This window comes from Littorina saxatilis, unplaced genomic scaffold, assembly GCF_037325665.1.
Source record: "Littorina saxatilis isolate snail1 unplaced genomic scaffold, US_GU_Lsax_2.0 scaffold_789, whole genome shotgun sequence".
NCBI lineage: Eukaryota > Metazoa > Mollusca > Gastropoda > Littorinimorpha > Littorinidae > Littorina > Littorina saxatilis.
The window spans coordinates 849-28277 of NW_027129203.1; the positions used below are offsets into that span (position 1 = coordinate 849).

Sequence of the window (27429 nt, forward strand, 5' to 3'; positions counted from 1 at the left end):
GCACAGGCTTCATGTCTCACCCAGTCATATTATTCTGACACCGGACCAACCAGTCCTAGCACTAACCCCATAATGCCAGACGCCAGGCGGAGCAGCCACTAGATTGCCAATTTTAAAGTCTTAGGTATGACCCGGCCGGGGTTCGAACCCACGACCTCCCGATCACGGGGCGGACGCCTTACCACTAGGCCAACCGTGCCGGTTATCGTTAGATGTGGCTGGGATATTCACATTTATTCTACATACGTTACGTGAGAGATACCACCCATTAGATAACAATATCGTTCAATTCATCCGTGGTGATATCATGTAAATGAGGACGTCATTTACCCTCGCTTTCGCTCGCAGTTCAGTATTTAAAAAAAAAGCAACTCGTATAAATCTGGAACGTCACAGCAAGCCATGTTGTATGCACACATTTATCAGTTACAATGTCTCGAATATATTCTTCACAAATGTGTGCCTTTCAAGGCTACACCTAACAGGCAGTTTTTCACGTGACATTTCAGGGGACAGCGGTCGCAGTGAAGACGATTCAGAGCAAGACCTTTCGTCTGACAACAGACCTCGTCACAGATCTCAACATCGTAATTATGGGTTTTTAATTACATTATTCTATCAGTGTGTTTGTGTGTGTGTGTGTGTGTGTGTGTGTGTGTGTGTGTGTGTGTGTGTGTGTATATGTGTGTGTGTGTGTGTGTGTGTGTGTGTGTGTGTGTGTGTGTGTGTGTTTGTGTGTTTGTTTCAGTTTACTTCAAAGATTTGTTTTTCCTTTCTGTTTCCTCTAATGTTACTTTCGTCTAACTCAGTTGCACTCAATTCAAAGAACATTGTTTTGTTCTGAAATAATCCAAGAGGGTATTTGTTGGAAAAGTAGACCGTGCTTAATATATGAAAATTAGATCACCATATCCAAAAGATATACTTTCAAGTGCACAAGCAAAAAAACAACAATAAGGAGTAGAGAGTGAATTATGCAAAGACGTGTTTGTTTTTTACAGTATCGCATAGTGTTTTGCAGGAAACTTTTGACTGAATTACCCGTACAACTTGACCATTATTTTCATGTTTCAACAGTTGAAAGAACTACAACATGAAAATATCAACACTTTTGTGGGAGCACATGTCGAGCCGGGGAACAGTTATCTTCTCTTCAAATACTGCTCCAAAGGGAGCTTACAGGTGAGACGGTCAACCGCTTCGCATCTTCAGTATTCATGTAGAGGGCCCGTCCTTCATTTTCCATTGTATTAATAAAACCCATTGACTCTCAGCAGAGTTTAGTTAAAAATAAAAAAATAAATTAAACAATGAAATGATGCAAAGCATGACAATTATACCCTAACTGAGAAAATTGTATTTAGGGGAGGCAATCGCTTTTGTTGCAAATGCTAAGGGCAATATAGAACGGTTGCTTCCCTTGCCAAAATAATTATTTTTCTTTCTAGCAAAGCACGTACCTAATACGTATTGTGGCAGTCAAGGGATTTGAAAACTCAAAGTTCAAGAAGACGCCTAAATGTGAGAAATGGAGTCACGTAAACATTCTCTCGCTTCTTCTGCCCGTAACGGAACTGACGAAAATTTCGATAACAAAGTTTGTCTCGGAGACTTCATCATGTCAACAGTAGAAACTTACTCACGAGGTCACCGCCAGGCGGTGCATGTATCGGTATCGTATCCCATTAATCATGTTTCTACTTACGCAGGACGTACTGGAAAATGAAGATATCACCCTGGACTGGATGTTCAAGATGTCGTTTGCGACGGACCTGGCAAGGGTAAGAACACACGAGACCCCACACACGTCTTAGTAAGGCCTTAAAAAAAAAATAGGTGTGGTTACGGTAACCCGACCTACCCTATTTTTAGGGGCCGACCCTATAACTTTTTATGACATTTGTCAAAAAAAAAACAAAAAAAAACCCGAGTGCAGAAAACGCAATGAAAGCGACAGCGCTCGAGTCGCACACTTATTTCCCTGTCGAGTAAGTTTAATTTGTACACATTAGTAGAACGGTAACCCGACCTACCCTATTTTTAGGGGCCGATCCTATAACTTTTTATGACATTTGTCAAAAAAAAAACAAAAAAAAACCCGAGTGCAGAAAACGCAATGAAAGCGACAGCGCTCGAGTCGCACACTTATTTCCCTGTCGAGTAAGTTTAATTTGTACGCATTAGGCCTAAAAAAAAATAGGTGTGGTTACGGTAACCCGACCTACCCTATTTTTAGGGGCCGACCCTATAACTTTTTATTACATTTGTCAAAAAAAGAAAATAAAAGAAAAAAAAAAACGAGTGCAGAAAACGCAATGAAAGCGACAGCGCTCGAGTCGCACACTTATTTCCCTGTCGAGTAAGTTTAATTTGTACGCATTAGAAAAAAAAGTAAAAAAAAAAAAAAGTGATTGCCTACCTTCCTACCCTATTTTTTTTGTGGCTATGTTACCTTAACCACACCTATTTTTTGTGGCCTAACCACCCGTCATAATAAGATAGGTGAACAAAACTGACTGTTTTGGATACAAATTTGATTGTTGCGAAAAAAGTGAGGAATATACCTTCCTTGCGAATTGTAGGAGCATGCTGCTAATATTTGCAACAACAGAAGAATGGTGGCGAGTTCTTAAAGGCACAGTACGCCTCCCGTAAACCATCACAGATACTGTCAGGCTTTTACACACAGTACAAACACCCTTCCATTTGAACGCTCACCGAACGGGAACATCCTAGGTGCCCTACGTAAAGAGCGAGCAATTTTCAAAGAATTTATTTTTGCGTGGTTTATCTTACCCCTGAGCCATCGTGAACCCGTGTGATCCAGTTTCCCTTTTTCACAATGCAGTCGTCAGTTTGTAATTTGAATGGGGCTCGCTGTGAGCTTATCTGCAATAGCACGTTATGTACCTCTGACTTTTCACGAAAAAAACGAATGTGATTCATAAGAACTCTAGCGATGGCTTTTGACTGCCTATAAACCGACGTCTGCTATGAAAATCACGACCTTGCGTGACCCTGCTTTCGGGCTTTTCAAACTTTCAAAACTTCGAATTGTACTGATCTTGTCTTGATGAAAAAAGAATTCTTTTATTATTTAAGAATGTTTGTGTAACAAGCTGAGAATTTATTATTTAGATTGTAAAAGTTAGGTAAACGCACCACGGTCCGAATCATTCTGATAATCATCGCTCCACGGCTATCGCCAGTTGAAGAGAAGTAACTCATGTTTGACCTGAGTTCAGGATGGGTCCAAAAAGTGTTCGAGACAATCTGCAAAATTAATTCTTTAAAAATTGCTCGCTCTTTACGTAGGGCACCTAGGATGTTCCCGTTTGGTGAGCGTTCAAATGGAAGCGTGTTTGTACTGTGTGTAAAAGCCAGACAGTATCTGTGATGGTTTACGGGAGGCTTACTGCCCGGGCGTGATTTCCGGTATTCATAACAGCCGTCCAGCACCAAAACGAGGCGCCATTGTTCTTCAGGGCCAATTCCACGAAAATAAATTCTTTGAAAATTTCTCACTCTCGACGGAAAGCAGCCAGGATGTTCCCGTTCGGTGAGCGTTCAAATGGAAGGTTGTTTGTACGGTGTGTAAAAGCCTGACAGTATCTGTGATGGTTTACGGGAGGCTTACTGTGCCTTTACTATGCCGCTTCACTCACTGAATTTGTCTTGCTTTTGTTGAGACAAGATTTATTTCAGTGGATATTTATCTTCTAGGGTATGGAGTACTTGCACAAGAGCCTCCTAAAGTCTCACGGGAACCTCAAGTCCAGTAACTGCGTCATAGACAGTCGCTGGGTTCTCAAGGTCACCGACTTTGGGGCCGTGACGTCACCAGAGGACGACCATGATGACGAAATGAGTCCGCAAGCTGCCTGCAACGGTGAGAGATCTCTCGTCCTGACCTTTATCATTTTGATTGGGTAAAACATAATTGGATGTTTTTGTCCGATGATCTCTCGTCCATATCTCTAGGCCCCCCCCAAAAAATAGTCTGTTTACGGTAACCCGACCGACCCTATTTTTTCGCGCGACCCTAGACTTTTTTTTGGCATTTGGGAAAAAAACCCAAATAAAACAAAAACAAAATAACGTAAAAATAATGTTTAAAAAAAAATTTAAAAAAAATCCCGACCTACCGACCCTATTTTTTTGGCCTATGTTACCGTAAACAGACCTTTTTTTTTTCCCCTATCATTTTGATCAGTTAAAAATAATTGGATGTTGATACGTTGGTGCTGCCCTTATTGTTCTCTAATTAGTAAAGTGTTACCTTTTCTTCCTAACGGGATCAAAACTCGTGCCAGTTGTGTCTCATAGATGTCGGAAATGGGTAGCTTCCCTTATGAAGTCTTCAAATCGAAATTCGTTCTTTTTGCATTCAGACAATACAGTATGCGTTAAAACGCTTCAACATTTTTGAATTTTGTTTTACATTTTGGATTGTCCAAGAAAGCTTTACGGGCGGGAGAAACCAAAAAAAGTCGGTCGGAGTAAACCTGGAAATTTTAATATTAACACAAAAATGAAAACCTCGTCGTCCTATTCCTTCTCGTTCTATTCCTTCTCCTCTTCTTTTTCCTCCCCCTCCTCTTTCTTTATCTATTCAACCTTCCTCCTCCTCTTCTTCCTCCTCCTCCTCCTCCTCTTCCTAATGTGTCATCTTCCCTGCTTTTTTTCTTGAATTTTTTTAAGGAAAATTTTCAGTTTTTCCTTTATTTCCAATTGTTGGTATTTGTTCAGCGTTGTTGTGGACAGCACCAGAGTTACTGCGCCTGGAGGCACGTCCCAGAAAAGGCACCCAGCGCGGGGACGTGTTCAGCTTCGCCATAGTCTTCCAGGAAATTCTCTTCATAGTCGGGCCGTACGGTCATGATAGCATTTCTCCTGAAGGTAAGTGACGGCTGCAATAACCTTACTACTGTTGTTTGTGTAACGTACACACACACACACGCACACACACACGCACACACGCACACACACGCGCGCGCGCGCACACACGCACGCACGTACACACACACACGCACGCACGCACACACACACACATACACACACATACACACACACAAACAAACACGCACGCACACACACGCACACACACACACGCACGCACGCACACACACACACACACACACACACACACACACACACACACACACACACACACACACACACACACACACACACACACACACACACACACACACACACACATACACACATACTCACACATTATGAATATTGCAATCTCAGCTGTAACGCTTGCTTGAAAGACATTTAGGAAGTATTCATGCAGAACTATATTCATTTCCCGATTGGGAAATATCTTTGTATTTTAGTTTTCCATTCAAGAAATTTACTGCGTTTTTTATATTTAGTCAAGTTTTGACTAAATATTTTAACATCGAGGGGGAATCGAAACGAGGGTCGTGGTGTATGTGCGTGTGTGTGTGTGTGTGTGTGTCTGTCTGTCTGTCTGTGTGTGTGTGTGTGTAGAGCGATTCAGACTAAACTACTGGACCGATCTTTATGAAATTTGACATGAGAGTTCCTGGGTATGAAATCCCCGAACGTTTTTTTCATTTTTTTGATAAATGTCTTTGATGACGTCATATCCGGCTTTTCGTGAAAGTTGAGGCGGCACTGTCACGCCTTCATTTTTCAACCAATTTGGTTGAAATTTTGGTCAAGTAATCTTCGACGAAGCCCGGACTTCGGTATTGCATTTCAGCTTGGTGGCTTAAAAATTAATTAATAACTTTGGTCATTAAAAATCTGAAAATTGTAAAAAAAAATAAAAATTTATAAAACGATCCAAATTTACGTTTATCGTATTCTCCATCATTTGCTGATTCCAAAAACATATAAATATGTTATATTCGGATTAAAAACAAGCTCTGAAAATTAAATATATAAAAATTATTATCAAAATTAAATTGTCCAAATCAATTTAAAAACACTTTCATCTTATTCCTTGTCGGTTCCTGATTCCAAAAACATATAGATATGATATGTTTGGATTAAAAACACGCTCAGAAAGTTAAAACAAAGAGAGGTACAGAAAAGCGTGCTATCCTTCTTAGCGCAACTACTACCCCGCTCTTCTTGTCAATTTCACTGCCTTTGCCATGAGCGGTGGACTGACGATACGGTCTTGCTGAAAAATGGCATTGCGTTCAGTTTCATTCTGTGAGTTCGACAGCTACTTGACTAAATATTGTATTTTCGCCTTACGCGACTTGTTTGTTGTTGCAGAAATCATAGAATACATCAAAAGGGGAAAAGATCCACCATTTCGCCCGCAAATTCCAGACGACCCGGATGTTCCAGAAAAGGCCTTGACCTTGATGACGTCATGTTGGGAGGAGTTTCCGGAAGTGCGACCTGACTTCAGTGTTGTGAGGAAACGCCTGATTGACCTGAACGGCGGCAAGTAAGTCTGAATACCCTTCACCCTCAAACACTATAACAGCTGTTAAGGTGTGTCTACACGATTTGTTTTAATGGACTGTATGGTTTGTTTGATTACGTCATCTAGATGACGTCATAACGGGATCACGCTACCATCGTTCAGTGTTGTAAGAAAACGTATGATTGACCTCAATGACGCCGATGCTTTTAGCGTAATGAAGTAGATGGGAATGGTGTGGTTAACTTAATGGACTGGGTGGCCGAGTGGTAACGCACCTTGCGCTCGGAATCGAGAGGTTGCGTGTTCGACCCTGGGTCGGGCCGCTATTTTCTCTCCCCTTTCCTAACCTAGATGGTGGGTTCAAGTGCTAGTCTTTCGGATGAGACGAAAAACCGAGGTCCCTTCGTGTACACTATATTGGGGTGTGCACGTTAAAGATCCCACGATTGACAAAAGGGTCATTCCTGGCAAAATTGTATAGGCATAAATAAAAATGTCCATCAAATACCCGTGTGACTTGGAATAAAGGCCGCGAAAGGTGAACATTCGCCAGGTTTGCTGGTCGATGTGAATGCGTGATATATTGTGTAAAAAAAAATTCCGTCTCACACGGCATAAAGCGCTTTGAACTTCGGATAAGGCGCTATATAAATAAAGAGAATAATAATAACAACAAAAACAATGGATCTTCACGTTGAGATCAACTATGGTTCATTATCAAATATTGCTTTTCAGTATTTACAACCGGGGAAGCTAGCTTTTTGGCTTGAGTTTAGTTATTCGCCAGCATCGGCGTTTACCTCTGTAATAAAGCGAACATCGTGTTCGATAGGGCTGCACCTTTTTCTTAATTGGTTCATCCAATTATTCTTGCTAAACTGAACTGAACTGAACTTGATTCAAAACGGATTATGATTTAAAACTGGACCTTTTATTACCAACTTATCTTTTTAAATAATCACCCAACAAACAACAGTCAAATAAGCTAGTTCGGCTTGGTTCGGCTGTAGTTAGTAGCGGGCTCATACAACTAGGGTATACCACGATAGGACACACACACACAAAAAGAAGAGAGAATGTTTACTGTCCTACTGGCTAAATATTTCGCCTCTTAAGGACAAGATATGGGTTATATGATAATTCGAGTTTTATGCCCCACGGCTTTTGCTGAGATACACAAGTGTATGCGTGTTTAGGTGGTATCAACCATCTGCACTTATGGCAGAATGACCGAGGTCCTTTACGTGCCATTGTGGTGACACCGAGGTGGGACATGGCTTATGTCTCTGGGTCTGCACATAAAGTTGACCCGAGGACACCCAATAATACGACACAAAAAGATAAAGCAAGATGGTGGATGGTCGGACTCTCACTTACAAGGTGTTGGTCAATCTGTTCATGCTGAACAGAACTGAACTGAACTTCCCCCGAAAGCGGCGTATGGCTGACTGAATGGCGGGGCAAAAAAAGGGTCATACACGTAAAAATCCACTCGTGCAAAAACATGAGTGAACGTGGGAGTTTCAGCCCATGAACGAAGAAGAAGAAGAAGGAGAAGAAGAAGAAGAAGACACCCGTAGCACACACTCCATTTCCTTCTCACAAGGAAGTGTTCATGGGCCCTTCATGCTTGTGAGAAGGGTTTAGATGGCGCTCTCGCGAGACCTCTCACGCTCTACAACCTTGTCAGAAGTAGAGATTTTTTTATTTTTATCCTCGACTGGACAGTCTGAGAAATATTTATTTATATCTTGGACTGTCGGATGGCGCATCCGTGGTGTTATGTATCGGTCGAAATGAGATACCTTTACCCTACATATACTTTATTACCACCCTAAAGTAGTTGACAATAAACTACTAAATGATGAAAAATCATAATTTCAAGTCAGTATCAGCAGCCGGACGTGACCTATATATTTAGAATATATATAGGTCTACGCCGGTATCAGGTGTGCGGATCATACTTTTGTCTGACCGCAAACTCAAAAACATTGAGAAGCGGATGTTTCAGATGTCTTTACTTTGCTTTTTGCTAAGTGGAGAAAAAAAAAACCCATAAAATCCTGTTGCTACAGCGTCGTGGCCTTTCTTTCGTTTTCTTCGGACTGATCCACATTTTTACACTTCCGGTGTTTTGGCAAGGTGTCATGACGACATGAGCCGGTTTTGAAAACGAAATTATTCAAACGACTGTTGTAACCTGTATCTCCATCCAATTATGGTCTAAGGTGAGTTTTTTTGGTGTTCTTTTACTTATCATAGTAGAAACTATTTACAGTGTCGCAGACGTACGATAGACACGCCACATGCAGTGTCTTGAACTTGAAGTTGAACGCAATCAGTCACTCAGTCAGTGTTTTCACATTAATTATTCAATTTTTGGCATTAAATCATGTTACAACCTGTAAATTTCATTTTTCAAGGGACCTACCCACACGTTGGACTACTAAAGAAGAGACTTTATTTGGGACACTGTGCTTCAATGCGAACGACTGTGACGGAAATTGTGTGACCTGGTTTTTTTAATTTTACTTTTTTGGGGGTATTTTTATTGCAGGTTTTTTATTTTTTCTGCTTTTTACTTTCAGTTAAAGAAGCATACGAAGGTTATGATTATGGAATTTGTCAAAGCACAATGAGTAATATTTAAAAGCAAATCTGTTAGGCACCCCCTGTCTGCCCCCCCCCCCCCCCCCCCCACTAGATTCACCCCCTCTCCAGCCCCACCCCCTCCCCTCCGTTATAGACCAACCCCCCTCTCTATCCCTCAGTAGTGATATAGGTAGATTCTGTTGCTCTTGCTCCGTATTGAGGTCTAGCGAATGACGTATCACAACGTGCGCGGTCGTCCTTGGCGGTCAAGAAAGCCGCGGGCGCCGCCGCGATCATTGCGCAGACGACACTTTTAGACCGCCAATATTTTTTGTGCGCATCACGTGCTCCACATAAATCGGCCTGAAACGAAGCAATTGGGAAACCTGGATTGTCCGTCCTGTTTTGTATTGTTTTGTCGGGGCCCTGTTGCTGCTCTAGGTAGCAGTGGGTTGTAGGCCAGCATTTTTTTGAGCAGGCGACAGCACCGGATAGGCGAAAGCGAACACTGCCATCGAGATGATCAGTTTAAAGATATCGCGCAGTTTGATGACAAGGGAGGCAACCTCTGCTTCACGACGTGTCAGTGTTGACAGAGGAGTGGCACGAACACGGCGTGTACTTTAGTGGTCTCGGTAGAGCAGGCGGCCTGCGTGCTGTTGCTTGTAAACTAGCAAAGGCTATACCCTTTCAGGGTTTGACTCGTATGTTTTTTTACCTCTTTGGAAGAAAACAGTTACGTATTTATACCTCTTCAGAGAGCATCTCGTACGTGATTTGGAGGGTCAAAGGGTATTACCCTTAATTCTACGTGATGTGGAACCCTACACTTGACCTCAACATGGCAAATTATTCCCTCATGTTCACTATTTGCTTGTGTCAGCGTCAGAGGTGCAACTCTTCGTCTTCCTCAGCACTTTAAAATCCTGACAGAATTCAAGTATTAATTACTCCTTTACTCAGGTGGCAATCAGTCAGTTGGACCTTCATTGGATATATATATATATAATAATATAAATATATATAGTGGTAGGAATGTGATGGCAATACAGAAGAAAAAAATCTGTCAAAATGATTCGACGTTCAGTTGGCCAGGTATCAGATCAATGTGTCTGATCAAAAAAGTATGCATCAGTGACCTATGGCTTAGGCCTTTGAGACCAACATTAGAGTTCTTTCCAGGAAACGTCTAATCTATTGAATGCCAGTATAAGCTGATTGTGGAAGTTAAGCTGCAACTTGGATCCAGATTGCTAATTAGTAATTCATGTGTCTGCAATGCAACAGTTTCAAAATCAGCAACCGCAACCTCTAAAATCGACCAAAGTGTATACATACATCATGTATGGATCTGATTGGTCGTGTTATTTTAATTCCTTAAATTTCTTCTTTTTTTAGGATGCCACGGAAGAAGAGTCTTTATTTTGAACCCTACATTGAAGTGTCAACCTTCGATGCAAGAACAAAGCGCTCACGTAAAAAGAGGATCAAACTCGATGAGTCCACAAAAGTCGAAGAACCAGTGTGCCCAAGAAATGAAATTCCAGCACCGGACTCGGCAGATGCAGGGAAACCATTACCTGTCCACGACCAAGATGACGGTCCTTCTGCTTCCACAGAAGACCAAGGTACATTCATAGTTATTATGGCTATGGTTGTAAAATCACAAGGTATATATACTCAAGTTTTATAATAAATGATATACCAGTTGAGTTATGCTCTTGAAAAGTATTGGTAATTAAGGTAAATAATGCCTCAAACTTCAGAAAGACAAGACTGTTTGAAAATGAAGCATTGGTGTACAGTACATAATATTTGAGGTTTGATTATAAAGAATTCAGGAAAACAAAACGAATTTGCACAGAAAAAAGCGATCAGATGTTGTGGTCCATATCTCATTATTAGTCTCAATGTCTGTGTTTAGCTGTATTTGCATTACAATTATATTGTGTGCAGGTGCTGAATCAGATGTAACTGTACATGCAAGAAGAAGACAAGCTGAAGCACAGGCATGGTGTGAGCTTCGAAATCATATCATGTCTGTGCGTTTGGAAGAGTTCTGCCCAGCTACAAGAAAGTGCAGTGTATGTGGAACAGATGCTGCAGAACTTGTGAGGTGTAAGGACTGTGGACCTCGTGGATTCTACTGCCATTCCTGTGATGATAGGATTCATTCAGTAGTCTTCTGGCATCAGTCACATGTCTGGTTTGAAGTAAGTTTGCTCAGAAGAAATCAATTAGAATTAAAAGTTAAATCTATGTTTACTCTCCTATAAACATGTTTATTTTCATTCTTAGTGTTCATGAGTAAAATATGGGGGTTAGTCATGTGGAAACAGAGAAGGCAGACTTCCGAAAGTACAAACTGAACTGCATTACAGAGGAAGGTCTTGTTTAGATAATCCTGGCATTAGTTTTACGTTTCTGAACAGTGACTGAGTTTGCAAGATGGTGTACAATTACAGCAGGATGTATAGTGACAGAGAGACATTGTGAGATTCACTCAATTTTTTGCATGTTCATCTCAGAAATGGAGGAAAGAATACTTGTCTTAATGTTAATGTCTTTTGCAGGACCCAGGCATGTATGTGCCAAAGAACAGGAATACCATCTTAAAAAGAGTTGACAGCCACAAGTGTGTCTCATCTTCCTACAGCCGCCCTCTTGTGGTGTTTGATACGCTAGGTAATTTTTTTTAATAATATTTACACTAACACAGTTTCTTTTGACATCCTGCCTACTCACATAACATGATCTGAAATCTGTTGCCAGGTACTTGAGTAGTTTAGAAATTTTAAATCTGTCTCAAATTGTTAGTGTAAATTACTTACCTCAGTAGTGACAACCATTAAGATTTACCATTTTAGTCATGTAGATGTAGTTTCTAGTGTACATAGTTCCAAAGATAAAATTAAAGTTCCCCTTTTTTCTGTTGCAATGTTTTGGAAATCATGGCAGCAGTATCAGATCATGGTTAGATTTAGGATTATAGGAAGTGAGATTAGGTTGTAATATCTCAGCAACACAAAGGAAATTCCAAGTTTCTATTTGCATTTTAAACAATGGAATCTTTTGATTTGCTTGTTTGACTTACGGATATTGTTCTGATCAAAATAATGGTCTATCACATTGATTCTTGTTTTACACAGGTCGTCACACAGTTGTGACAGCAACATTCTGTGGCTGTGAACCAGAGTGTGCAACTCTTGCACGGTACGGGCTTTGGCCATCTTCTTCAAAAAGACCAGAGACAGCCTTCACTATGCAGCTCATGGAGTTGTGTAGGGCTGTGCAGATTGAGGGACAGATTTCGTTGCAGAAATTCTGCGCTGCTCTTGAAGGTCAGCAGGATTTTTTGCTAGGCCAGAAGCAGCGACCTGATCTGTACCGAAGTTTGTCGAAGGATGCACTGGCAGAGTACAGGCTTCACCATCAATCCCTTTTGGAAAGAGCCATAGCGCCTCAAACTATGGCGAGACGATGCCCTATCTGCATTCAGGTACAGTTTACTACTGAAACTTCTTTCATCTGACCCCTTGTGGTTGATTGTTTGGTCATGTAAGACTACGAGTTATTCTGCCCATCAGTTTTGGTACTTAGCTGACCTTTGTTCCCCAAGTCTAGCATGGACACTGGTGAAGTTGTATTATATCAATTCAGGGACAAAAAATTAATGACGCATCCACATGCTTTTCTTCACATGTGCAATAAGTTGTCTGATCATTAACTCACTTCCCACCACACAATCCACTGTCTTATCTTATTCCACCCCTAACTTCAATGACATGACATAACAATTACAGGTAATACTTGGTTATATTATTACCCTACCAAAGTAGCTGATTCTTGCAATGCTGTGTGCAGGAACCTGCTCGGTCTGTCATCAGTTTGGATGCCAACTTTGGTCTAGTCCACAAAAACAGCAGGGGGAAAGGGGTTGGCCTCAACTATGCAAGGCACGGGTGTCGTATTTTTAGTGAGGATGAAGATGTTCACAGTTTTGTGGAAAACCACTCAGCTACAAAGATTTCTTCACAGGTGAGTTATGCGTTTTCTAACAATAGTATATTTGAGTATTTTTTGCCATGATACTTTTGTTTACAGTACGTCAATCATATTATTTCTAGAGTTGTTTTATTCTCTCTGTAAGTTTCTAAGCTTGCCCTTGAATTTGATTGGATATTGTCTCTATATAAATACATGTATGTCGTAACTGTAACTGTAAGCAGATTGTACAATTTGTAACAGGGCGTTTTTTTGGTATGTTTGTAGAGTGTGTAGAAGAATCAGAAAACATTTACCGTCTCATTTTCATTATTGTTTGGTCTCACTCTTTACCTGCTCGAAAGAATGCTGAAACAGTATCAGTCAAGTAATTTTAGAAAAGACTGTTGTTTTACACAATTCACAGACTGAGTTGGAGTTATCAACCGTGGAAAGTGGACATCACTTGCTATATATATGTATGTATATTTATCCAGGTTCTTCTTGAATTCAAATTTCACTGAGAAATTCTTAAAACTTTTTATGAATTGTTTTTCGCAGGATTGCTCCAACTTTCAAGCTGGGGATGTTCTGAAGGCAAAGAACAAATCAAAAAAGCTGGATGTGAATGGTGTTTTTGGCAGCGTTTGTCAACACGGATTTCCTGACCACTTTGTGAACCTTCTACATGTTGGAGAGAGGTAGTTTGTCATTTTCTACTTTCCTGTGAGCTGTTTTCATGGAAATTATATCTTTGTGTGGTTCTCATTTGCAAGATAAGTTTATTGAGGGTTTGACTGAGATTTAGCAGCGCGGTCAACACACACACACACACCTGTGCTGTGCATACATTGTTTTGCATGTATGTCTATCTGCCAAATCTAAAAAAATATAAATTAAAAACTCGCCAGCGGGGCGAGGAGCTTTGTGAAACTGAAAGTCACAAGTCTGCCAGAAATATTGTTGTATAATTATGTATACCACATGTTTATTCATGCACAGAATAGCTGAAACTAAGAAAGGAAGGCGTGCGAATAAATTCTAGACAATGCTACAATAGGCGACTTGCACATTACCCCGCTTGGATAGCTCTTCTGTGCGAAAGAGAAGGAAAGTTCACTGGCCTGTGGGCCAACCTTTTGCTCTCAAGAGTTATCGTTCCTTATGATGGGCTAACAGTAACAGTCACTGATCTGAACAATGGCCAACGAACCACAGAATTTTCGTGCGATTGCAAGCACCAAAGTTGCACATTTACCTCAAAGAAAAAAATACAAACTTCAGGATACAAGAAACAGAATCTGGTAAAGTTATTAAACAGACATCAGAGTACCAGGGTGGCAAGTAATTTTGATGTCGAAGAGAATTCAGCCATCGCTTCCAGTGTTGTTGCCAGCCTAAGAAGACAATTAATAGGTCATTTGGACCTCCCTAAAATGTAAAATATCCTGGCTTTAAAAAAACAATAGGTCCAAATTACCATGCCGTAGTATTACATTGATGGACTTTCAGCTGTTTGCGCCGTTTTCGGTAAATAGGTACACTGGCTGGATCGGGTATTTCCGTAGACGCAGCCTCGAGTGTCAATGACGACAAACACGGACTCGACACCGAGTGCATTTTCACTCGTAGCGAACATGAGCATTTCGATCGGGTCTGTTTTCCGACTTTGCAACTCCCATTCCATTCATTGCAGACCTTGTCCGCCTTGTACGAATATGTATCGGTCAGTTGATCACCAAAACGTAAAAACTATCGGTCCATCGACCGGACAAGGCTAGGTCCAATGCGTCAAATCAGAAAGGAATGCGTCAGAGACCGAAGACCGAGGCCTGGCAACAACACTGGGTTCACAAGCTACTTTTCTCTGGCTTGCGTTAAAAACATTTTTTAATAATTGATCGCCTTTTCTATGTGTACGGGCCACGGTTGGGTACTTTGAACGAACTTAATGATTATTCTTGTGGCTATCCTTGGTGCAGCCAACTGCTGCACAGTGCAAATTCACCATTTTCAAAGCGAAGTGTCTGTACTGAAACGCTATCTCTCACAGAGCTATCCGTACATGACCGCAATGTTCGGCAGATCTCGCGAGGTTTTGCATAATTACTCCGATATTTCGCGTGATTTCTGTCTTGCGCGGGATCGTGCAAGTCGCCTATTAAAGACTTGTTTGTACGCAGAAAATTTACATAAATTGTAAGTGGTTACACTTGAGGCTTTCAAATGGTTGTGCCAGCCCCACAGACCATTCATGGCTCTAGTTTATGGCAGATGATTTCCTTATGGTTGAGCTTACTTTATTAGAATTGTACTTTGCTTGGCTTTTTGTGAACATAGTATTACTGACTTGTTCTTGTTTTTTAATCTCTCAGGTTTGGATACCCTGTGTACATTTTGAAGAAAATTGTGGAAACATGGAAGCTTGGAAGTGCCAAAATGACCATCATGTACGATGTTGCCTGTTCCTTTTTTGCCCACTTACAGGTAATACATTTCCTTGTTCTGTCTTTTTATGTTCATGTTTTCCTCTGCTATCACACACACCATGCTTACAGAATACACTGAGTACTGTCTTTGTTGGATCTTGTTTGTCTGTAGGATGTCATAAGAATGCTTTGGACTTCTTCCAAAGGCGTTCATCTGTCTACATGAATTTTGCTTTATGATTGCAGAAGAATGCAGGTACACAGAACATCAAGGACTGTTTCAAGCTTGTGGTCCCCGTCTTTCACAGCTTTGCACATTCCTCAAACTGTCAGGTATTACTTAAAAGGGGTTTTGTTTGTAGTCTGGAGGATTATTCTGTTTGTCTCAATCAATCAATATGAGGCTTATATCGCGCGTATTCCGTGGGTACAGTTCTAAGCGCAGGGATTTTTTTTGATTTTTTTTATATTATTTTTTTATGCAATTTATATCGCGCACATATTCAAGGCGCAGGGATTTTTTATGCCGTGTGAGATGGAATGTTTTTTTACACAATACATCACGCATTCACATCGACCAGCAGATCGCAGCCATTTCGGCGCATATCCTACTTTTCACAGCCTATTATTCCAAGTCACACGGGTATTTGATGGACATTTTTATCAATGCCTATACAATTTTGCCAGGAAAGACCCTTTTGTCAATCGTGGGATCTTTAACGTGCACCCCCAATGTAGTGTACACGAAGGGACCTCGGTTTTTCGTCTCATCCGAAAGACTAGCACTTGAACCCACCACCTAGGTTAGGAAAGGGGGGAGAAAATAGCGGCCTGACCCAGGGTCGAACACGCAACCTCTCGATTCCGAGCGCAAGTGCGTTACCACTCGGCCACTCATTAACATCATATGCCGTTCCTTCAAGAGTAACTTGGGGTTTTTGGTCAGAGTTATTTGTTCTGGAAACCCTGATTCCATTTACACAGTTGCCTAGTACCCAATTGGTTGTGATTACACTTGCACCCTCACAACAATGCAAATGGTGCTCGTCATTGTTATCAGTATATATGTGTGCTTTCGTTTATGATTTTTACAGGTGCTTTGATATTTGAAGAAGGGAATAACACATATTTTTTATCTTGGATTAAATGCACGTTTTCATTGTCCTGCAGCTGACATTTGGCCAGCGGTTTGTTGAGGGTACAGGCCTGGTGGACGGAGAGGGGATGGAGAGACTTTGGTCATATTTGAGAAAGTTCAGTGGAATGACCAAGGAAATGAGCCTTCCCAATCGCCAGGACCTGTTGACAGATGCTCTGCTCAATTACACACGTAGAAATTTCTACACCACAGGTATGTGGACATTTTGACAAATCATTTCTCTTTTTAAATTATTAAATAGAACCTTCTCACCTTTTTTGTTTTGTTTGTGACTCATGGGGACAGTCTGTTATGTTTGAATTTATAGCCAGAAGGCTGCCTGTCTGTGAACAAACATTACTTGTGAAATAAAATCCTAAATGCTATTGTAGAAAAGTAATGAAAAATAATTAAATGGCTATAATTATTTTTGTTTGAAGTAATCGGGTATGATTGTATGAATGTTACTCAACCAGTTTTATTTGACTGCACTTGTTTTGAAAGTTGCCTTGTTGCTATCTGATATTTATCTTTTCAAATTGATTCCATTCTTCTTAGGCGTTGTGCTGCCACTTCTGTCTTGTGTGTGGCGCATGTTAAATGTCAAAGCAGCACCGCCCAGTCCACCACTAACGGCGCGGCTTTGACATTTAACGTGCGCAAACAAACAAACAAAATTCTTCTTTCGTGTGATTTTTGTGTGACTTATCTGTTTGGAAATTGTTAGCAAAAGGCAATCATTTTAGGTGTCTATTCTGTTCATCTCCTTGGGTTGGGTGTCAATTGGAGCTTATTTGAATGTAGCCTCTAATTTTCTTGAAGTGTATACATTGTGTCTACAATACCATTTTGAATATATTGTGAGGCCAGTTTTCTTAATTTTGTCATGATTGTTCTCTTTATGAGCTAGCTTTCTGTCATAACTATGAGCTACAGCTTTCTGCAGCTATATCCGTCTGAAGGATACCAAGCTGTGTTAAAGTTGAAGTCCGTAGAGCTAATTATTGCCAGCACAAGATACTTGTGCTACATTTCCGATATCAAATTATTTTTTAACGCTTGAAAAATTGATGACAAGACTTGATCTTGTTGGTTTCACAAGAAAAGTTAGTTATCAACAACATTCCGGGGACACATCTCACATGATGTACCCATGGCCCACCATTAAAAAGCCACATGCCACAATGTAAATATGAAAAAGACCCTAACACCACCCCACCCCGAACCAAAAACACAAAATCAAAAACCAGTAGACAACTGGCTGATTCCCCCCCCCCCCCCCCCGCCCTATGTTTTTGCTTTATCATCGATGACAAATGTGGGGGCTGGGGATAGTTTCCAGAAAAGGATTGAATGCATGTGCTGTTTGTCTTTATAATCAATTGTTTGTTTTGCAGGTCAGAAACTCCTGGTGCGTCTGAAAAGGGCAAAGGCACTTCAAGACAGCTGTTTGGATCTCATCACGAAGACTGAGCTCACTGGTAAATCTTTGATTGCATAAAATGATAATGCTGATTCTGCACATTTACACAATTACACAATTACAAATGTTGGATCACTGTGAAAAATGTAGCATTATCAACATATTCAGTAGGTTGACTTTCAAAGACAAGTCAGATTCAGGAGACAGTAATGCCTACACTATCCCACTAAGTAGGAAGCATCAGAACCATAAAAGTCACTTCCATTATTTTCATAATGTAGTCAGTGAACTAAGATTAAATTAAGCTCTGACCAGATTTGAAACCGAGTGAGTAGTACACTTAAAAATTGGAACAGTAATAAATATTGTGTGTTTTCGGTGTTCATCATTTCTATTGTTTTTGTTGTGTATAGAGGATGGACATGTTGAAGAATGGTTGCAACGTTGGAAGTCAAATGTGCAGTCTCGAGAATCAACCAGAAGTGAGTTGTGAATTTGGTGATGATATTGACCTGCCTGGAATTCCTTTGATGTTTGTTCGTACAATGTAACCCCCTATTAAGACTCACCAATTTAAGACTTATTCCCTTATACACCCTTGGTTTTTCAGACTTTTTATTCATAACCTCTGTACATTTAGCCCGTATATTTAAGACCCTCTTCTGTTAAGATCTGGTTTTCTTATATTTGTTTGAGGTCTTAAAGTGTTTGCCACTGTACCAGCATCGTGCTACATTTACACCCTTTTTTTTGGTGTTAGGTTTTGCTTGTCCCGACTCTTATTCCTTGTCCCGGTATGCTTTCACTGTTCCATCCACATCTGAATTTCGTATCATAGGACTTCCTCTACGAGTAGGAGATTGGTCAGAGGCCTAAAAACCCAGATGACTTTGACGGGATTCAAACACACTACCTCCGGGCCAACAGCCGATGCCCCTCTTGTTATCTAATAGTCATTGAAGGAACTGTACAGCTTATAAGCAAATTTCATTTTTAACTTTATACTAAAATCTGTAATGAAGCATGTTCAGGATCCATTTGTAGCTGTGTTCAGTTTTCAGGGTGTGGCACAGCACATGTGAAATTAAAAGTGCTGAGTAGATTATACAGTTGAACCTTCTTTTGTGGTGGACAAAACATACCACCACCCCAACCCCTCGCCCTGATTTCAGACACCTTATTTTTTTAGAGCTTACATTAATAAGAAAATTCTCCAGAATTTCTTTTGTTCAACTGCATCTTCAGCCATGGGTTGAATTGTTTCATTTCTAAATGTCATACAAGGGGGATTGGATTGCATTACATGTTTCCATTTAGCAATGCATCAAAATTGTAATGTTTTCCCCCTTCTTCTTTTATTACAGTTACACTATCCGCGGAAGAGCAGTACTGTGCAACACTTGTTTTACTTGAGGAAAAACGGTAGGAATTGCTCAGTTTCGCATATTTTAATAGCACCAGCAGAAAATGTAGTTGTTATGTAAACAGCTTTGTCTGCTTCTTTTTTTGATTGAAATAAGTTAGCCCTATGCATGAATTGAAAATGTCTATGGTTTCTTTTAGGTCCCTTTTTGGTGGGGGGTTTTCAACACTTTATTCACTTTAAATAAAAAGAAAACACACCAGTAGCCAGGTTAGGTACGTTTAGATATATATAATCAATATTTCAGCAGTTGCTGCCTTCTTCGGGATGGTAAGCTTAGTTTAGTTTAGTGTTAATGTGTTCTTTTTATTTCTACTGTTCCTATATCCAATAGTGTGTTGTGGTTGTTTTTTTGGATGATTGGTATTCTTCTTTTTTGAAAGTAAACAGTTCATTTTTTATTTTTTTTTGGTAATAGACAGAGGTTGAGCTCTACAGATGTCATCATTCAGTCAGATGAATCCACAGCCTCAATTGAAAGGTATTTTGCATGGTGTGGTTTAAAAATATTAGGAAGAAATTGACAACAAATTCAGTCGTCAATCACTTTTCTATAGTTTAAGTCTTCGGTGCAATTGTAATTGCTCCAGTTGCAAGTGCTTTATAATTCCTATGTAAAGAAAAGTCAACCTCACACACATACATTTTATTAACTAGAGCTTGGAGCTTATTGAATAATACAAGGAAGGAAGTCAAGTTGTCAAATTTATTCTTTGGCTTCTGTATTCTGTGTATTTGGGTTTTTTTGAGTCACTTGAGAAAAAGTGACTCTATGTAATCGGTCAGTGTTAGTCTGTCCGGCCGGCCGGCCGTAGACACCACCTTAACGTTGGACTTTTCTCGGAAACTATCAAAGCGATCGGGCTCATATTTTGTTTAGTCGTGACCTCCAATGACCTCTACACTTTAACGATGGTTTCGTTGACCTTTGACCTTTTTCAAGGTCACAGGTCAGCGTCAAAGGAAAAATTAGACATTTTATATCTTTTCTCGGAAACTATCAAAGCGATCGGGCTCATATTTTGTTTAGTCGTGACCTCCAATGACCTCTACACTTTAACGATGGTTTCGTTGACCTTTGACCTTTTTCAAGGTCACAGGTCAGCGTCAAAGGAAAAATTAGACATTTTATATCTTTGACAAAGTTCATCGGATGTGATTGAAACTTTGTAGGATTATTCTTTACATCAAAGTATTTACATCTGTAGCCTTTTACGAACGTTATCAGAAAAACAAGGGAGATAACTAGCCTTTTCTGTTCGGCAACACACAACTTAACGTTGGGCTTTTCTCGGAAACTATAAAAGTGACCGGGCTCAAATTTTATGTGAACGTGACTCATTGTGTTGTGAATAGCAATTTCTTCCTGTCCATCTGATGCCTCATATAATATTCAGAACTGCGAAAGTGACTCGATCGAGCGTTTGCTCTTCTTGTTCAATAAAGCATTTCTTCTGCTAAAGCCTTTGCTTGGTTGGTAATCTCCAGCACACAGCTGTTTTAACAATGCGAGAGGGAAAATTAACAACAAAAAAAGTAATTGTAAAATATGAGAACAAGAAAAGTTATACTATGCAACATTTAATTTTAGACAAAAGACATCTCATCTTTTCTTCTTTTTTTGTGTGTGTTGTTGCCAAGTACAGTGGATTTGTGTCCAATTTCAGTTTGACAAAGAAAGCAGCAAAACTGCAACGTGACCTACGACTTGAACAGGCTTGGTCGCCATGTGACAGTCATGTGCTGGAAGTTGCCAACCAGGCAAAGGCTGTCAAGAAAGCTGCCACCCTAGCCAAGGGGAATAAATTGGCAGTTGATCGTCAGCATCTGTTACTAAACCTCCGGAAATATGCAGGTCAGGCTTAAAGCATTATGATAAATCAGATAAATGAGTTAATGATGTAGCTGAATAATGCAAAGACACTCTTATTAATTTCATGGTGTTTAACAGGTTTTTTTATTATGAATATTATCAACTTCATTTCTAAATTTGCTACATTACCTCCCTCCCCACCACCCTTCTATTAATGTAATGTGCTTGTCACCTACCTGGTTTTGATGCTTATAGTATATATAAAAAAAATAATGAAAAGACCAGCTGACCTAAAGTCTTGTAAATCCACCATGTATGTGTGTTTGAGTGTTCATGTTGGCATTTCATTTTATCTGTTTAACAGATGGACAGAAGATAGCCTCTCGTCTCAGCAGGAAGATGCACGAAAACACTCAGAAGCTTACAGTGGTGCTGGCCGACCTTCACGACTGTGGACTTCACTGTGCCTTGGCAGAAGTCAAAAGTGTTTCATCATTACTTTACAAATTGCCTTGCCCCCTCAGCAGTGAACAGATTGAGGCAGCAAAGGCGTTTTCTGAGTATGAAAGGGCCAAGGAAGAGGAAGAGTCTGTTTTGAAGGATGTTCAGTTGTTTCAATCAGCTCTTCTGTGCCTCAACCGCCATTTGAAAGACAAGATAGATCAAGCCAAAATGTCAGGAGGTGATAGCGAAACCGCAGCAGGTGAAGGTGAAAGCTCAGCAGGTGAAGATGAAACCTCAGCCCCCACGGTAATGCAGTCTTTGCACCTGTTGCACCACAGTAAATTCCTGTTGGAAATGCAAATACAATCTTTGAGGGCTCTCTTTGCCCAGTTCACCGAGGCAGAAAACGAATCGAGCATTGACAAGACAGTCACCAAATTTCTGGAAACATCGCCTGTTGAGGAATCTGTACAGTTATACCAGTCTCTGCTTGATAATGATTTGTACTTGGAAGCTGTTGATGCAATCGAGGATCTGGACTTCTCTGACATTTCTGATCAGTCAGATGATGATGATGATGATGGTGGTGGTGCATCATAACTACTGTCTGTCTATAAATTTGTGAGAATTTTGCCTCTGATGTGAAACAAGGGGTATATGTTCATAACAAACTGAGAATAGGAAGTTGAGATACTGTTTTTACATTTAGTCAAGTTTTGACTAAATGTTTTAACATAGACGGGGAATCGAGACAAGGGTCATGGTGTGTGTGTGTCTGTCTGTCTGTCTGTGCGTGTGTGTGTGTAGAGCGATTCAGACCAAACTACTGGACCGATCTTTATGAAATTTTACATGAGAATGATATTCCCAGACGGTTTTTTTCATTTTTTCGATAAATGTCTTTGATGACGTCATATCCGGCTTTTTGTAAAACTTGAGGCGGCATTGTCACACCCTCATTTTTTAATAAAATTGATTGAAATGTTTGTAAAGCAATCTTCGACAAAGGCCGGACTTTGGTATTGCATTTCAGCTTGGTGGCTAAAAAATTAATTTATGACTTTGGTCATTAAAAATCTGAACATTGTAATTAAAATATTTTTTTAATAAACCAATCCAAATTTACGTTCATCTTATTCTTCATCATTTTCTGATTCTAAAAACATATAAATATGTTATATTTGGATTAAAAACAAGGAGGACTTCAACGTTGGATATTTCTTGGACACTATTCAGTCTATCAGTACCAAATTTGGCAAGATGGTGTATGATGACAAGGCCCCAAAAAACATGCATAGCATCTTGACCTTGCTTCAAGGTCAAGGTCGCAGGGGCCATAAATGTTGCCTAAAAAACAGCTATATTTCCCATTTTTGACTCACATGCGAAGCAAAAGTGAGTCTATGTACTCACCCGAGTCGTCCGTCCGTCCGTCCGTCCGGACGTCCGGACGTCCGGACGTCCGGACGTCCGTCCGTCCGGAAAACTTTAACGTTGGATATTTCTTGGACACTATTCAGTCTATCAGTACCAAATTTGGCAAGATGGTGTATGATGATAAGGCCCCAAAAAACATACATAGCATCTTGACCTTGCTTCAAGGTCGCAGGGGCCATAAATGTTGCCTAAAAAACAGCTATTTTTCACATTTTTCCCATTTTCTCTGAAGTTTTTGAGATTCAATACCTCACCTATATATGATATATAGGGCAAAGTAAGCCCCATCTTTTGATACCAGTTTGGTTTACCTTGCTTCAAGGTCAAGGTCACAGGAGCTCTTCAAAGTTGGATTGTATACATATTTTGAAGTGACCTTGACCCTGAACTATGGAAGATAGCTGTTTCAAACTTAAAAATTATGTGGGGCACATGTTATGCTTTCATCATGAGACACATTTGGTCACATATGATCAAGGTCAAGGTCACTTTGACCCTTATGAAATGTGACCAAAATAAGGTAGTGAACCACTAAAAGTGACCATATCTCATGGTAGAAAGAGCCAATAAGCACCATTGTACTTCCTATGTCTTGAATTAACAGCTTTGTGTTGCATGACCTTGGATGACCTTGACCTTGGGTCAAGGTCACATGTATTTTGGTAGGAAAAATGTGTAAAGCATGTGAGTCGTATGGGCTTTGCCCTTCTTGTCTCTGAAGTTTTTGAGATTGAATACCTCACCTATATATGATATATAGGGCAAAGTAAGCCCCATCTTTTGATACCAGTTTGGTTTACCTTGCGTCAAGGTCACAGGAACTCTTCAAAGTTGGATTGTATACATATTTTGAAGTGACCTTGACCCTGAACTATGGAAGATAACTGTTTCAAACTTAAAAATTATGTGGGGCACATGTTATGCTTTCATCATGAGACACATTTGGTCACATATGATCAAGGTCAAGGTCACTTTGACCCTTATGAAATGTGACCAAAATAAGGTAGTGAACCACTAAAAGTGACCATATCTCATGGTAGAAAGAGCCAATAAGCACCATTGTACTTCCTATGTCTTGAACTTAACCTTGGGTCAAGGTCACATGTATTTTGGTAGGAAAAATGTGTAAAGCATGTGAGTCGTATGGGCTTTGCCCTTCTTGTTGTGTAAGTATTAAAAACCGATGTCGTCTTTATTTTCTGAACGGAAACATCTGCTGTGCTATTTTCCATAATTATTAGACATGTACTTTTGTGCATCATACTTTTTTTTTTTACCAGAGCACAACATATGCGACCTTGTCTTGCAGTGAGTTAGTTTATTTGATGACATGCTATTAGCTCTCCTGTTCTCTTTGGTTAAATTGGGGTTAATTTATTCTCAAAATGTACATCTTCTACATTATTGCTATTTTTCAAAATGTACATTTCTGCACATATTCACTCTGTTGTTGATGATGTATGTTTCTTTCTTTGTGTGGATGCCAGTTACACTTGTGTTGAAGTATTTGATTGTACATATGTGTGACACAGCGAGTGTATGCGAGTTAGCTCTTTGTTTGTTACTGCAATATGTAAAATATATATGTTCGTTGTAATAGGTTAGATGGCCTTCTGAATGAAATCATTTCAGGATTTCTTCTACTTCTATAATTCCTTGCCCTTTACCTTTGATGTATGTGTGCACAAATAAATCACGTTAGACGCTTGTTTGTAAGTATTGCAGGTTCAATATGTGCCATGTGAATATGAAAGGTTCCTCAATCCTTCCAATGCAAAATGAGTCAATTGTTGGAGGATGTTCTTACTTCATTTCAGAGCTGTTTTAGATCTGCAATGATGTGCAAAATCAGGCTGTGTAAACCTCCACTGTCTTCTTTAGGCTGAATACAATAAGAGCATCCTCGTACTTCAATGTTCAAAGGAAAATGAGGAGTCTGTTTTACTGTCTGTGTAGTTTATATTCACAGATTGACAAATGTGTCACTTACAAAATCAATTCATTTTAAAAATACAATTCAGCACAGGCTGTAGAACCATAGATTTTCATGTTTGTTTGGTTAATTAATATACATCTGCCTGTGTATTGTTTACTTGTAGTTTATAGTAATTTTATTCAGCATTTCTGGATTACATTTTCAATTTTTCTATTATCTGTTGTAACGCATTGGAATTGCCAGCGAGAGAAAGAGAGAATGTGTGTGTGCAAGCTGAACATGTTTGTAACTGACGATGGTTCACAACAGCTCAGAAAGAGCCTCAAGATATTGATAACTTCAGCACCAATATGCATTCCTTTGATAACAGCATGCACCTGGCATAATTAAACTCAAAAGCTGGCTCACTTGCCACAAAAGAATTCGTATGACAACAGTTTGCTATATTTTCCATAAAAGGTGTTACACTCATCCGATACTACCAAATACAGTCGAACTCTGTTATAAGAACATCGCAGGGGCAAGCATTTGTGTGTCCTTGTAAGCGAGGGTTACTGTGAGCGAAAACTCGGTTATAAGGTCTTTTGTGGAAGTGTGTGTTCTTATAACCGCGGAAAGAAAGAGAACTTTGGAACTCAGAACTTTATTACATAAGGATAAAGGTTTTAGGCGTAGCCTAATCTTACCTGTCCTTGGAACATATACAGAGAATAATTGTAAACGAAAGCAAAGACTGCGCACATACACACACAAACACACATGCACGTATACACACACAAACTCACACTCGCTTACACACACACACATGCACACACACACACATGCGAGCGTGCGCTCGCATACTTACACACATGCACATGCTATCATTTCATACGTAAAATGAACAGTATCTCATCAAAGTAATAAACTAATAAAACATCAAAAAATGGTCGAGTACAAACATTAAAAAAAAAAGAGAGAGAGAGTTGGGGTTACTTTCAACCGCCCTTATGATGTCAATTTTCTGCTTTGGTGAGACAGGTTTTCTTTTCTTTTCTGCCATGTTTCTTGGAGTACATGTACTGTACAAACGGAAACGAAAAAGCCAACTAAAAGATAACATATCTATATATGTATATTTTTGAATTCAGGAAAAAAACCGAGGAATCGTTTTTAATGACAACTTTAATGAGCACACTAATTAATTAATTTTTAAGCTTCTGAGCTGAAATGCAATACCAAATTCTGGACTGAGTCAAACATAGCTTGACCACAATTTCAATCAATTGTGGTTAGAGAATGAGGGCGTGACAGTGCCGCCTCAACAATCACCAAAAGCCGGATATGACGTCATGAAAGACAGTTATTAAAACAACAAGTGTTGGCCATAACGGGTCAAATGCCGCCGGGGTTAAAAACCGAGATAGCGCACCACGGAAACTGTTCGCTCAAAAGGCAGGGGACACGTCTATTTCTAAGAAAATATGAAGAGGACAGAGTTTCTTCCACTGGCTGGGTGTGTCTATTCTAAGCGTTAAGTAGTTCCGTCAGTTTGACTAGAGACAGAGAAAACTGCTGACAGGCGTTCATTAAAACAGACAAGAAAGAGAGAGGGTGACCCGCACAAAGAGAGAGAATGAGAAACAGAAAGAGAGAGAGAGAGAGAGAGAGAGAGAGAGCTTACCGAGACTTTCTTTAAAACTAACTGACAATAAGGGTTACCGATAAGAACACTAGAGTGCAAATGCGTTAAAAGTTAATATCTTCCGTTTGGCTACCGCTTAAGAAGGTAATGTTTTGCACACACCCTATTCCTAACAGTTTCATGCAACTCACCAAAGTTGAGTTCAATTGGATAGACATACAAGTCTCACCCGTTGACCAAAAGCCTGCAGACAAACAACAAACACTGACTGACCGCCCGCCCGGACAGAGTGAATCCTAAGTGCCCCTTTATAAGACGGCACAATAAAAAATAAACGCGTGGGGATATTATATCCAGGAACTCTCATGTCAAGTTTCACTGATGAAGATCGGCCCAGTAGTTTTGTCTGAATCGCTCTACACACACACGCACGCGCGCACACACACACACACACACACACACACACAGCGGCACACACACACATACACACTCGCACACACACACTCGCACACACATACACCACGCAGATCCTCGTCTCCATTCCCCGTCTATGTTAAAACATTTAGTCAAAACTTGACCGCTTAATGTAAAAACTAGGCAGATACGTTGAAGTAACTCTTTACTATGATACCTTTGTTGTAAACACAGTTTTTGGTTGAAAGGCCATCTACAATTCCTGTACCATATTCAGAAAACAGAGTGGTTTCATACAGATGTACTTAACTTGCATGTCACGTCGTGCTCACGTGACAATCAACATTTACTTAT

The 27429-nt window shown here is 40.0% G+C and overlaps 2 protein-coding genes across 2 annotated transcripts in view; both read left to right on the forward strand.

Moving 5' to 3' along the window:
• Nucleotides 1-509: 509 nt before the first annotated feature.
• LOC138957479 (atrial natriuretic peptide receptor 1-like) overlaps nt 510-27429 on the forward strand; it is a gene marked incomplete at its 5' end in the record, with an annotated part of 52347 nt that continues 25427 nt past the window's right edge. The window contains 6 exon segments of the mRNA XM_070328600.1: nt 510-587; nt 1078-1182; nt 1710-1781; nt 3724-3889; nt 4750-4899; nt 6262-6439. Coding sequence (XP_070184701.1) covers nt 510-587; nt 1078-1182; nt 1710-1781; nt 3724-3889; nt 4750-4899; nt 6262-6439 — 749 coding nt within the window.
• LOC138957477 (uncharacterized) lies at nt 11584-23032 on the forward strand. The gene is made up of 12 exons (XM_070328598.1): nt 11584-11695; nt 12160-13048; nt 13556-13695; nt 15370-15481; nt 15670-15756; nt 16594-16774; nt 17959-18042; nt 18398-18466; nt 19349-19406; nt 19826-19888; nt 21075-21262; nt 21585-23032. Exons 4-12 carry the CDS (start codon nt 15434-15436, stop codon nt 22262-22264), a joined length of 1458 nt encoding a protein of 485 aa, XP_070184699.1. The 5' UTR covers nt 11584-11695; nt 12160-13048; nt 13556-13695; nt 15370-15433; the 3' UTR covers nt 22265-23032.

Bases quoted from the DNA above. Each gene is read 5' to 3' on its own strand.
- LOC138957477 (XM_070328598.1), top strand. From the start codon at position 15,434: ATGACCATCATGTACGATGTTGCCTGTTCCTTTTTTGCCCACTTACAG. The intron at 15,482-15,669 runs GTAATACATTTC...TTATGATTGCAG, and splicing joins CCTTTTTTGCCCACTTACAG to AAGAATGCAGGTACACAGAA. The intron at 21,263-21,584 runs GTCAGGCTTAAA...TCTGTTTAACAG, and splicing joins AAACCTCCGGAAATATGCAG to ATGGACAGAAGATAGCCTCT.